The 12,768-nt window shown below is 40.0% G+C and overlaps 1 protein-coding gene across 1 annotated transcript in view; it reads left to right on the forward strand.

The window, feature by feature from the left end:
• The window catches only part of LOC114923036 (AF4/FMR2 family member 1-like), a 71,026-nt gene extending 65,085 nt beyond the window's left edge, over positions 1–5,941 (forward strand). Inside the window, exons 3-4 of the mRNA XM_029285428.1 lie at positions 2,827–2,947; positions 5,018–5,941. Of these exons, the coding sequence (XP_029141261.1) occupies positions 2,827–2,947; positions 5,018–5,941 (1,045 nt within the window). The remainder of the gene's footprint in view (positions 1–2,826; positions 2,948–5,017) is intronic.
• Positions 5,942–12,768: the final 6,827 nt, after the last annotated feature.

Here is a 12,768-nt window from a genome sequence, read left to right on the forward strand (position 1 = left end):
TATGAATTTAATCCGACACCAATAATTTAAAAAACCATGTAATCCACTCTGTAGGATTAGGTTGAAGCCAGAACATGTGATCAGCTTTCCTCCCCCCCCCTGCCCCCAGCCTTCAATTGCAATCTTAACCATAGATATTAATGTTGCTGAACTCAATAAAACCTGAGAATCCTTACTGATTAATTTACACCTCTAAAATTGGTAAAGCTGTCCCCCTTTTCAGTTCAGCTCAATTCTGATAACTACATGGATGCTTTTTTCCCCTAGGCAATATTGTGGAATTGGTTTTCTACTGTCTTTTCCAAGTATTTTAATATTTTTAAAAAAACTTTTCAGTCTAATTTAGGGTTCTGGTAGTCACCCATCCTGTTCATCTGAATCTCTTTAGTCTTTTTTTCAAGATCAGTCAAGGTTGGCTGAATGCTGCAGTATTAGCACCACTAGGTGTTGTAAATTAATATAGCAAAAAATATTGAAAGCAGAAGAAAAGTACAGATCAGATTGTGGTTCCCATAAAACCATGCCAGGTTTCTTACATAACCTTGTTTTTCCTGATATTGCATCTCTGTCAGTTTCTCCTGTGTGTGGATAAAGGAGTTGATTTAAAGGATAAGGTTCACATATATATCAACATTCGGAGGCTTTTTCAATTAACTTGCTTGCACTGAAAATGATTGAAAAGACTGCAGCTCCATTTTCCCTACCCTGCATGTAGTAAAACTGCACACTCAATCCAAGGATGAAAAACCAAAAGAGGCCATTGTTTGGGGAACAGGATTTGTTACAGCTTTCATGATCTCTGCAAGAAAAATGCTGACAAACCATGCCTTTATGTTAGGGTAGGAGCTTAAGAAAACATTGAAATTTCATTATGGTGGATGAAAACTGAGCCTCTTTTCAGAGAGCAGTTGGCTACCATTTGTAATTTGCTTTCTAAGTGGTCAACATTTGCATTGGGAGGAGAGCTGGAAAACTGAAGGATATATATGGAGGGAGAAAGATGCCATAGATCAGGGCTATCCTGCATGCTTTTTACTTATGAAATGTCCCCCCCCCAACAAATAAATGCTGTTCTAAAAACTGTAATAGCATTTGTTGTTGTTAATTGCGAAGTCGTATCCGACCCATCACGGCCCCATGGACAATGTTCCTCCAGGCCTTCCTGTCCTCTACCATCTTCTGGAGTCCATTTAAGTTCACGCCTACTGCTTCAGTGACTCCATCCAGCCACCTCGTTCTCTGTCGTGCCCTTCTTCTCTTGCCCTCAGTCTTTCCCAGCATTAGGCCCTTCTCCAGTGAGTCCTTCCTTCTCATTAGGGGGCCAAAGTACCGGTATTTGAGTTTCAACTTCAGGATCTGGCCTTCTAAAGAGCAGTCGGGGTTGATCTCTTCTAGGACTGACCGGTTTGAATGCCTTGCAGTCCAAGGGACTCACAGGAGTCTTCTCCAGCACCATAGTTCAAAGGCCTCAATTCTTTGATGCTCAGCCTTTCTTATGGTCCAACTTTCACATCCATACATTGCAACTGGGAAATACCAATCAGAATAGAGCTGGAAGGGACCTTGGAGGTCTTCTAGTCCAACCCCCTGCTCAAGCAGGAGACTCTATACCATTTCAGACAAGTGACGTTGCACAACGTATCGGGACTGTTTTGCCATTGCCGGCAATGGGGTGGGCGCGGCTTCCGTGTGAATAAAGCATTAGAAGGGAAAACGTCAGTTCATTCACTCACAGAAAACCATGGGGAAATTGCAGAATCCATTTCTTTTTTCTTTAATAATAATAATAATAATAATAATAATAATAATAATAATAATAATAATAATAATAATAATAATAATAAAGTTGGAAGGGACCTTGGAGGTCATCGAGTCCAATCCCTGCTCAGGCAGGAAACCCTACACCATTTCGGACAAATGGCTGTCCAGTCTCTTCTTAAAAACTTCCAGTGTTGGAGCATTCACCGCTTCTGGAGGCAGTTTGTTCCATTGGTTAATTGTTCTAACTGTCAGGAAGTTTCTCCTTACTTCTAGGTTGCTTCTCTCCTTGATTAGTTTCCATCCGTTGCTTCTTCTCCTGCCTGCAGGCTCCTTGGAAAATAGCTTGACAATCTTTTCTTAAAGATTGGAAATAGAGCAGCATTTAAGAGTGAACTTGTATAATGTAGGAGAGCAATAAATATTTTTTGTGAGTGTGTAAATAAGAGGACGTTCATTCTTCTTGGATATTCTTATGCCTTAAGACACAAAGACAGCTGTTGTGAAATTTGTTAAGGTAGATGTAGAAGTTGTGTAAGGTTTAGAAAAGCCAAGAAGCTGTTGCATATATCATAACATTCCTTACCTCTACCCAATTGCCTACTTTGTCAGACAAGTTGTGTAAGTTTCAGAACTGAACTAGATCTTGTATTGCTATAGTAAGCAACTCTTCTTTATTCAATTTAGAGTATTAACCTCTTCCATTCACCTTTGTGAGCTGTGAGCGTGAAAGCTATTATTTCCTAAAGCGTTGAGTCCAAGAAGTGGCTGAAATGAAGAACCTCATGAAGAGATATGTAACCTTAAAACTTACAAAGCCACATTGAACAATGACTTGGTAACCTTGAGAAATGCTGCCATTTTAGAGATTTGCTATTTTTTCCCAAAGGGTTTTTCTGCATATCTACATGTATGTCCATAGATAAGTGGATATATGCGGTGCTGTGAGGCTAACCGTTATGTGCCAGTTTCCTGAGTTGCTGAATTACCCAACTTCCTTTGAAATTCTTAAAAATGTCAGTTGAAAAATGTGTTGCTTTCATGATGAAATGCTTGCTCTCCCAACAGCTTGTACAATGAAGAGAGAAATTTGCTCCGCATTCAAGCAAAAGAAAGGCGAAATCAGGAAGCTCATCAGGAGAGAGAAGCGTTCCCCGCAGATATTCCCCTTTTTGGAGCGCCTTACAAGGTATCCATAGCATATCTCCATTATACCATAGAGGGAGCTTATAGTTCTATATCAGGGCTTTTCAACCTTTTCACCCATTGTACCACTTTTAGGATATGGCAACATCCGAGTACCACCAGTCGCCTAGCAAGGGGTCAAAAACTTGATGACCCAAAAAAAAAGAAAGAAAAAAGTGATAAAGTACAGGTAGTCCTCGACTTACAATAGTTCGCTTAGTGATGGTTTGAAGTTACAATGGCACTGAAAAAAGTGCCCCCCCAAGCCACAGCTGAGCAAGACACCTGCCCGCCCGCCCGGCAGCGCTCTTCCTTCTGTCCGAGGTTTTCATTGTTGTGAGCATTTCTGTTGAGGATTGGCAGCGGGGGTGGGGTGGGGGGGGTTGGTTTTTATTCCCCCCGTCTGCTGGGTGGTTGCAGCAGGTTTTGGTCACTTCACATGACCCTGGGGACACTGTGACCGTCATAAATATGAATCAGTTGCCAAGCATCTGAATGTAAATCACAAGACCCTGGAGATGCTGCAACATTCCAGCTGATTGGCGCTTCTTCTGGGCTCAGTGGAAGCACCAGGATCAGCGCTGAGCTCCAGCTGGAGCCTGGCGCTGATCCTGGTGCTTCCACTGAGCCCTGACAGTCCCGAACAAGCACTGATCCTGGCACTTCCGCTGAGCCCTGACAGCCCTGCAGTTCCAGCCATCTCTCTCAGGATTATGCAGTGCTGCCACCAGTTCAGCTCATTCCCCTCCCCCGCTACCACTTTTCTAGGATGGTCGCGTACCACCTGCCAGGTGCCAATGTACCGCAGGTGGTACCTGTACCACTGGTTGAAAAGCCCTGTTCTATATTTTTCCAGTTAGCCTCTTTGTTACAAGAGGATTTGAAAGTTAGATTTGGTCTATCCTTCATGCTAAGCCAGTGTCCTTTGCAGCACACAGTATGGGTGGCTTAAGCTTTTACAAAACTTAAGGCCTTTATCCAAGTCACCTCCGATCTCGACTGTTGCAATATGCTCTACATGGGGCTGCCCATGAAAAGCATTCAGAAGCTCCAATTGGTTCAAAAACACAGCGGCCCACGTGGTTTTGTGCAGACCCAGGTGTGCACATTTGTCGTCTCTTTTGCAGGAGCTGCATTGGTTGCCAGTTTGCTTTTGGGTGCAATTCAAGGTGCTGGTTGTCACCTTTAAAGCGCTACGTGGCTAGGATATTTGAAGGAACGTCTCTTCCTGGTTACATTCACCCAACCCACCAGACTGGAGAGGCAGGGAATGTTGTGGTCCCTCTCTCCTAAGGAGGTTCATCTGGCGGGACCCAGAAGAAGGGTCTTCTCCGTGATGGCTCCCTCCTTTTGGAGTATCATCACTGTGGAGATTAGATTGCCCCCCCCACACACACACATACCCTCAAACTTTGAAATTCCAGTTCTATATAGACCAGGGGTAGTGCTGGCTCAGGAATTCTGGGAGTTGAAGTCCACGAGTCATAAAAGAGCCAAGGTTGACTACCCCTGATATAGACCAATGATTTATCAAGATAAAAGAGCGTTTTCTCTTTTTCCTGCTGTTCTGGTCAGTGAATACAAAAGAGATGCAAAATACTTTTTCAAATGCATGGAATATTTACCTTTTTTGTCGCCACATAAGTACTAAAGTACCTATATTTAGATTTTATTGAATCTGTGGTGCCATTTCTTTTCCATCTATTTTTGGGTTATTGCCTCAAAAAATAGAAATATCCGTCTGGGACTCTAGTACTCTCCTCTCCCTTAACAGCAATGTGTTACAAAGGCTGAGCATACCCTCAAAAGGATTGCTGGAGGAAGCGGAGAAATGTTTGTTGCATGACATTGCACCTTCGCACAAAGAACACACTGCAAGCCGTTGTAGTTTGCAGGTTGTTAGAAAACCTGAGCTATTGTTGCAAATTGATTGTTGAAAAGTGAGATCTTAGGCTGATGGACAAGCAGCTGTTTGGCCTTAATTCATAGCTTCGAACCTTATTTCTGCTTTTTCTTGCTCTTCCTGTTTTTTTTTTCACTGCTTTTTTTTCCTTGGCATTCTTTCTCATTTCAGATTAACAAAGCTGATGAACTGTCTAGCCGAATTCAGAAAATGTTTGGCAATTATGAAGAGATGAAAGAGCTCATCGTCAACCAGTTCTATCAGAATTTTATAGGGATCCCTACAAGTGTCATGCCTCTGCTCCCTCCTCATAAAGTAGATCACCCTCTCTTTTCTGAAAAGACTGGTACCCCATTCCAGAACCACAGCCATCATCACAAACACGTGGGACCTCTTAGCTCAGATGTTCCAGCTGTGGGCAGCTCCTACTCAAAAATTCACTCAAGGGTGGAGCCAGCCTCACAAAGTGCTGGATTGTCTAGCTATCAGAAGCCAGGTCCAGCAAAGAGCTGCAAGACTGAAGGACTACAAAGTGGTAGATATCAGCAGAAAAGTAAAAAGTACACTGAAAAATCTACTGCACCTGAGGCACAACCTTCACTTATGGAACTTTCTCCTTTATTGTCTACATTGTCTTCTCCTGTACCGCCTTTGTCCCCTCTACATTCCGGCCAGTGTGTCAGTTCCAGATCCCACAACAGTAAGATCAAAAAGCATGGGCAAAGTAGCTCCACATCTCAGGAGTTCCTGACCAGCACACATGATAATGAAAATGAGGACACTTTGACCGCTACTGTAGCAGTCAATGCTCAGCTTTCCAGCCAGGCATTTCCGTCATCCTTATCAAAAACCAGTGCAATACAACAGAAACCCACTGCCTACGTTAGACCAATGGATGGCCAAGACCAGGCTCCAGATGAGTCACCCGAACTCAAGCCACTGCCAGAGGAATACCAGGAACGGCCCTATGGAAAAATAACAAATTTAAAAACCAACATCAAGACCAATTTGCCCAAATTGAAAATACCTGCGGAACCAATTGAGGTCGGTTTACTAGCTATGTTTGGTTTGATTTTGCTTTGGCATCAAAACTAAACAAAATTATTTGTATATAATTAACGTCCAATCATAAGCTGTGTATAATCATGAGTTTTTAAGTAGGACAACAATTGGAACTGAACATGCTCCATAGAAGTTCCCTTTATGGAGCTCTTAAGATGAGAATCAGTTGCTACTTAGTGCTAGTGTGATATTCTGTGCCAGAGGTCCCCAACCTTTTGGGCACCAGGGAACGGTTCCGTGGAGAGAGGTTTTTCGGCGGACCATGAGGTACATGGTTTTGTGTGCTGCCTGCATCCCACAGACGGGGCTTTGCTTGTTTGTGCGGACCGGTTGCTGGCATGCCACGGCCTGGTACTGGTCCACGGACCGGGGGTTCGGGACCCCTGCTCTATACTCTCAATACTTCTCCTTGCCAAAGGATGCATAAACTTAGCAAAGACAGCAGTACTGAGTGTTTAAAGCTTTTAGTGGAGCATCTTCTTCCACCAGGAACTGAGAATGGGACTATTTGTTGGGGATTCTGGGACTTGTAATCATCATCCTCAGTAGGATAATATCTACATAATAGGTGTGTTCCTGCATCTGTTAAAGGATAAATTTTGACATATTTTAAATAAGAGCAGATAGTGGCAGAGGGCAAGGTTTATTATAATTTTGTTCCCAGAATTTGAAAAACTGTCATAATAATAATAATAATAATAATAATAATAATAATAATAATAATAATAATAATAATAATAATAATAATAAAGTTGGAAGGGACCTTGGAGGTCATCTAGTCCAACCCCCTGCTCAGGCAGGAAACCCCATACCATTTTGAGCAAGCACTTCTTGTGCAAAGAGGCCAGAATGTAATGCCACTTCTCACTTAAGAGTTTCTGTGTGTGTGTGTGTGTGTGTGTGTGTGTGTGCACACTGCTGTATTCATTTTTCCTTTTTTGTGGGGGGGGGCATCTCTAGTAAATATAGGGTTCAATTGGCTATCAAGTTCAGGTATTATTGTATTGTCTATAATAAATCTGGAGCTCTATATAGTATTAGGGAAATTAAGCATCAAGAGCTTACAAACGTCCTCAATATTTTTTTCTACAATTAAGCCAGATAGTTTTGATCTAGTTCCATTTACTAGAACAAGTTTCTCCCCCCTCCCCACCTATCTTCCACAAACCACATCATCAAAGAAAGTTAAAACAACATTAAAACCACCACTGTGCTGTTAAGTATTAGTGATAAAGATATTAAAGAAACAAAGCAGCAGATAAAATTAAAACACCGTGGTGAGCCAGCTAGACTTATTTTTCAAAAAGTGTTTGCAAAATCAAACATTTTCAATTAATAATGGAATGACTGCATGGAAAAGCTCAAATCTGTCTCCCAGAGTTGGGAATTGCCGTTAACAAGGATAAGCACTCAGCCTAGGTTTGATATGGGGCTAAATGCAATTGAGTTGTATACTGTGGAGATTTTGCTCGAAAACTGCACAAAGTGCCATTCTGCCTCCCCTGTGTATTCTTTTCATATCACTTTTTTCATCAAATAATGACTAGCTCATTGAATTTTCAAAGCTTGTATGTCACTTGCAGCTGTGAATTAGCTGTTGACGCTTTCAGCTCTTGGCAGCACTGAAAAGTGCAGCTTTTCCAGTTGAACACAGGAATTGTCTTTCCTGTTAATCTATTGTATGGAGAATTGTGTTATGAATCACTTTGTACTACAGAAACACTAAATCTGTGTCAGTCTTCTGGTTGCTTGAAATGCTGACATCTCTCCAATTCTGGTATTCAAGTAGCCACACATTTGGACTGAAGTGTGTTGTCATACAAAATATACTTCATTGGGAAACATAATTTTGCTCTTTATGTGCGGGAGTCTACCTTTCTGTAATTTTAGAATGTTTTCTACTTATTGGGAAGTTGTGCAATGTCTACTAAAACGTATCAGTTGTTGAGATCAATAAGACCATTCAGTGTAAAATGTTCAGACATTGCAAAGAATGAGGAATCTACTATGAGAAAAATAATTTATGTTTATTGGTTGTAAATATATATTCCTTAACTTTAGATTGAGAGAAGCTATGTGTTCTGTTATTGGAATACAGACACTTGAATCAACCAAAGGAAATTCACATGTGCAAAATTAAGAAAATATCTATTATTAATCTTTGTTTCCTCACTTAATGATTTTGTATTTGTGTGTGTGTGTGCTATTACTATTTAACAGAAATCACAGGTGTTTTATTGCAGATAAGCTGGTAGTGTCTAACAGTGCAAAGGAGGCTGTTTATGGGCTATGGTGTATGTTTATGGTAACAATAATTTGAAATAACAATGAGTAATGATGCTTTTATTAAGCAACCTTGGCTTATGTCTGACAATACACAACTGACTCTTGATAGTTTGCAGCAAACGCAGATATATGCAATCCCCTGGTTTATCAACTCAACTTAATGTTGCCATGAGACTGCTGTTATAATTTCATTTCCTGTCGTGGTAGAAAAACTAGCAGCATGTGTATGAATTGCATATGTAGAGATTAATTTATTGTTTGTTTTGAATCAAATTTTACCACCGATTAACACTGGTTGGAATTTAGGAAAATTCTTATGTTGTACATCATTTATTTTCTGGCAGTACCCATCCCAGAATGCTTTATAAAACTTTTTAGAGACCACCACTTGAAGAGTTATCTTCTCATATATTATACCAGGAAGGAAAAACTTTCTAGTGGCCCAAATAACTTGTGTTTTTTTTAAAACAAAACAAAACAAAAAAATCTTCCAGAGGTTTGTGATTTAAGCCAGGGGTCCCCAACCCCTGGTCCATGGACCAGTACCAGGCCATGGCATGCTAGCAACCGGGCCGCACAAACAAGCAAAGCCCCATCCTTGGGATGCAGGCAGCACACAAAACCACACACCCTCCGGTCCGCAGAAAAACCTCTCTCCACGGAACCGGTCCCTGGTGCCCAAAAGGTTGGGGAACTCTGATTTAAGCATTCAAAATATAAATTTGCTGGGGTTATTGTTGACATTTAAATTAGATTAAAGCCTGAAAACCCTTCGCTAAATGCACACAACCAATGAATCATCCTGGTTTGAGGGGATCCAGCCTCTGTATGACTTTAGACATCCATTTTTCTCCTTGAAAAAAATGCAAGAATAAAAGAACCAGTGGAGTGTGTGGGCAGGCTGAAAAAAGGATCTCCTCTAGTGATTCATAAGCTACATTTTTTCTTTGCATCCCTGCCCTGTACTCTCAAATACACTAAATTATGGGATTGATAAAAACGAATAACTGAATGTAACAGCTGCTAGCTCCAGTTGCATGTGCATTGATGTCCATTCAATCCACAATGAATGCTTATAATGTTTCATCTTAGAACACTCCTACAAATCTAAGAAAATCGTTTTTTTTTAAAACAGATGAAGACCCAGTACGAATTGTCCTGACTGTCTCTGTTCAGCTGCCAAACTGCTTAGCTAATCTCTTTGCAGGAAAGAGGTCCTCATCACAGTAACCCTATGGAGAAATATATTGTCTATTTTTTTCCTATTCGCTAGAATGTGTCTGATAGTCGGGCAAACAAACGTGCACGCCAAATTTCAAGAAAACCGGACTAAAATGCAGCTTTCTTTATTCTTTCATTTTCCACAATCTTGGAAATGGAGCTTGTGTCAAACAGTATAATCAGTGGAAGGATTCCCTGCAGTTTCTGGATTGCCTATATATAGCACCTGGCTTTGGTAAAAGCAAAAAGGGTGTGTGCTGATTTCAGAGGTAATCCTTCTTGCTAAGCTTGTTGTTCTTAGAAGTTAGGCATGCGAATGGAACTGTCACCCGGATAAACAGAAAGAAAGAGAGAAGATTTATCTTTTATTTGGTTTTCTAGACTGCTGGTCATTAGATATAGTCTCGTTTGGAGCAACAACTAACTTGGCTTTTAGTTTTAATAGGCCGAATTTGATGCAGAGAGAAATTATAATTATAAGCCTGATGAGAAGCTGTTGAGCCATTCTATGTGTTAGTGCAATGTTTGCCCATGAAAAAAGAGAGGAAAGCAAGAGCCAGCAGGAAATATTTGAAACGTACTTGGGAGCATAGGACAGGCAAACGTTACAAACAAGGCAAGAAATAGTAAAGCAATAAAATTAGTAAGAAGTGCAGGTAGTAGTGATGTTGTTAATAAGCTAAGAACTGTGCCTTTTGAAATACAACAGCATCTTTTTTTTGTAAATTTTAGTAAGTTGATGATTTTTCTGCTCTTCAGTCTGCCGTGAATTTTTATTCCTTTCTATAACCAGTGTTGTTATTGTTTTCACCAGGAGGTTTATGGAAGATCTCTGTGCACGTGCATGTGCTTGAAATCATTATAATCTTAGATAAGTTAAAATATGTCATTTTCAGTATTAGTTAGGCAATGGCAGTGTCCAGTTTTTCGAGAAGTGGTGGAGTCTTGTTGCACCAAATGTGATGTTGTAATATTTTCTGATGTTGTGATGCTACTCATCAATATGGAAAGATATTGTAGTGACTAAGATCTGAAAGGGCCACCTTTATAGTTTAAAGTGGTTGAGTGCTTTCTGATGCTTTAGGCCAGGGGTCTTCAAACTTGGCCCTTTTATGACTTGTGGACTTCAACTCCCAGAATTCCTCAGCCAGAATTCTGGGAGTTGAAGTCCACAATTCATAAAAGGGCCAAGTTTGAAGACCCCTGCTATAGGCCATCTACTATATCTAGGGCTAGGCCAGTGGTTCTCAACCTGTGGGTCGGGACCCCATTTGGGGTCGATCGACCATTTCATGGGGGTCGCCAAGCAAGGCTGTCCGCCATTTTTTTGTTCGCCATTTTTTCCCCTTTTCCAGCGGGTGCCTTACCTCCCTTGGGCTGGGCCAGCTGGTGGTCGGTCTGCTCCGTCTCTGCCGCTTGCCAGCTATGCCTTGGCCGGCGCAGGAGGCGGAACCACGCATGCGCGGCGCTCCCAGGCAGGGAAAGTCCTCGACTTACGACCGGTTGGGTAGTCCTCGACTTACGACCGGTTTAGTCCTCGACTTGCGACCGGTTGGGGTCGTGGCATTAAAAAGGTTGAGAACCACTGGGCTAGGCCTATATGATCTTTAACACTGTACAGGTGATGAAGAATGTGTTGGAGTAAAGGGCAGGTTGTGAATACATCAAATACTAATTATACTTCCTTTTAATTGTTTTCAGTAGCCACAGATGCTGAGTGGGTAGCCAAAGTCAAAAGAATGGTTATTTTATTTATTTAATTAATTTTATTGGCCGCCAATCTTACCGCAAGGTAGCTCTGGGTGGTGTGGCTGGTTGGCCCAAAGCTGTTCTGGGTAGTATTTTGTTGTAGGTTCCTCATACATTTGCAAAGTAGTCAAATTCTTCCTTAACAATTTTATAATTTAAATATCACCTATCAAGGGTTGTCTGACTGTTTCTGGAAGCTAATATTTGAGACCATTCTGTCTCCTCCATTACTTCATTGATTATTTTATTACAGTAACCTTAAACAGTTTGGCTAGGTTAGCACTATTTGCAGTGATTTAATGCTGGTTCTGCTGGATATTTATCTACATGAATAAATGTTAAGAATGGTCCACTTTGAAAAATCGAGGCTGTGTGAAGATAAGGCCTATATTTTGAAGTTTTTCATGATGCCTCACAATGTTTTTTTTAACTCAGTTATTCTTGTGAAGAAAAGGAGCATTTCCTGAGGAAAGTAGTTTTGAATAGACACCTTTTTATTCATATATCTTTATATTTTAATTAATATATTATTTGGGTATTTTCTCCTTAGGTTTTAATATAGTAATATCCATCGACTTCAATTCTGTCAGAGAACGTGTTTTTGAAAATGTGTTATTCTGTATTAGGTTTAGATTATAGTGACTATATATATTTTTTATTATAAAGGAAAGTCCTTTGTTTTAGAAATCTGTCCTTTAAATTTTTCAATGGTATCACTTACTGCATACTTTCATATTGTGAAAAATATGGAAACTGAATTTTTTAAAAAATAAATTTACATATACTGTTTCGATTTTAGTTTTTTTTTAGAATACACATTTTGTAAAGTTTTTATTGATTTTGCTCTTGTACTTTTACCTTGTCAGCCAAGTTATAAACATAAACAAGTTTTTATTCTTATGAACCTATTTTTAAAGGTATTGTATGTCCTTTATTTTTTCCAAGAAAATATAGCCACTGTAATTTACATCTGTATGCCTTGTCACTTGAGCATAATTTTTATTTATTTCTACTGTAAAGTAATAGCTAAAATTAGGAACGCTCGTTTTAGCCTTAGCACATACTACAATGAATAAAATCCAGCTCATGAATGAGAATGCACTTTAAAAATGATTAGCTATTTTCAAGCTTGTCATCAATTATAAATGCAGAGTTTCAACCTATTGTTTATACACTGTGTTGAAACTGAAAGTGCTTTTAAAAAGCGTAATATTTGTATGTTGTGAGCCACCTTGTTCTCCTTACTGAATAGACAGGATGTAAAAACCTTAAATGCTCCCTTGGGCATAGATTTTAGTGATTGAGTAACCCCATCAGGTGTGATATTTTTTTTTGTAACTGTGGTTGTATGGGTTGGGTTATATTGTCCTCAGATGCCATTATGCTTTTGTTGTATTGTTATTATTGTTTGCTTCTATTTTCATTGGCTTTAATCCAATGATTCCCGCCCAGAGTCATGATGGGCAGCTGTCTAAATCATACTAAATAAATGAAAAAAATACAGTGCAAGACTACAAATAAAAACTAAAAAACTAAAAGACAGTGCAAGGAACATCTCGTTTTCTGCCTGCTAAAATGGCATGCCAGCTATTCTTTGCTTTAAA

The sequence above is a fragment of the Protobothrops mucrosquamatus genome, unplaced genomic scaffold, assembly GCF_001527695.2.
Source record: "Protobothrops mucrosquamatus isolate PMUCROS unplaced genomic scaffold, P.Mucros_1.0 scaffold1667, whole genome shotgun sequence".
NCBI classification, from domain to species: Eukaryota; Metazoa; Chordata; class Lepidosauria; order Squamata; family Viperidae; genus Protobothrops; species Protobothrops mucrosquamatus.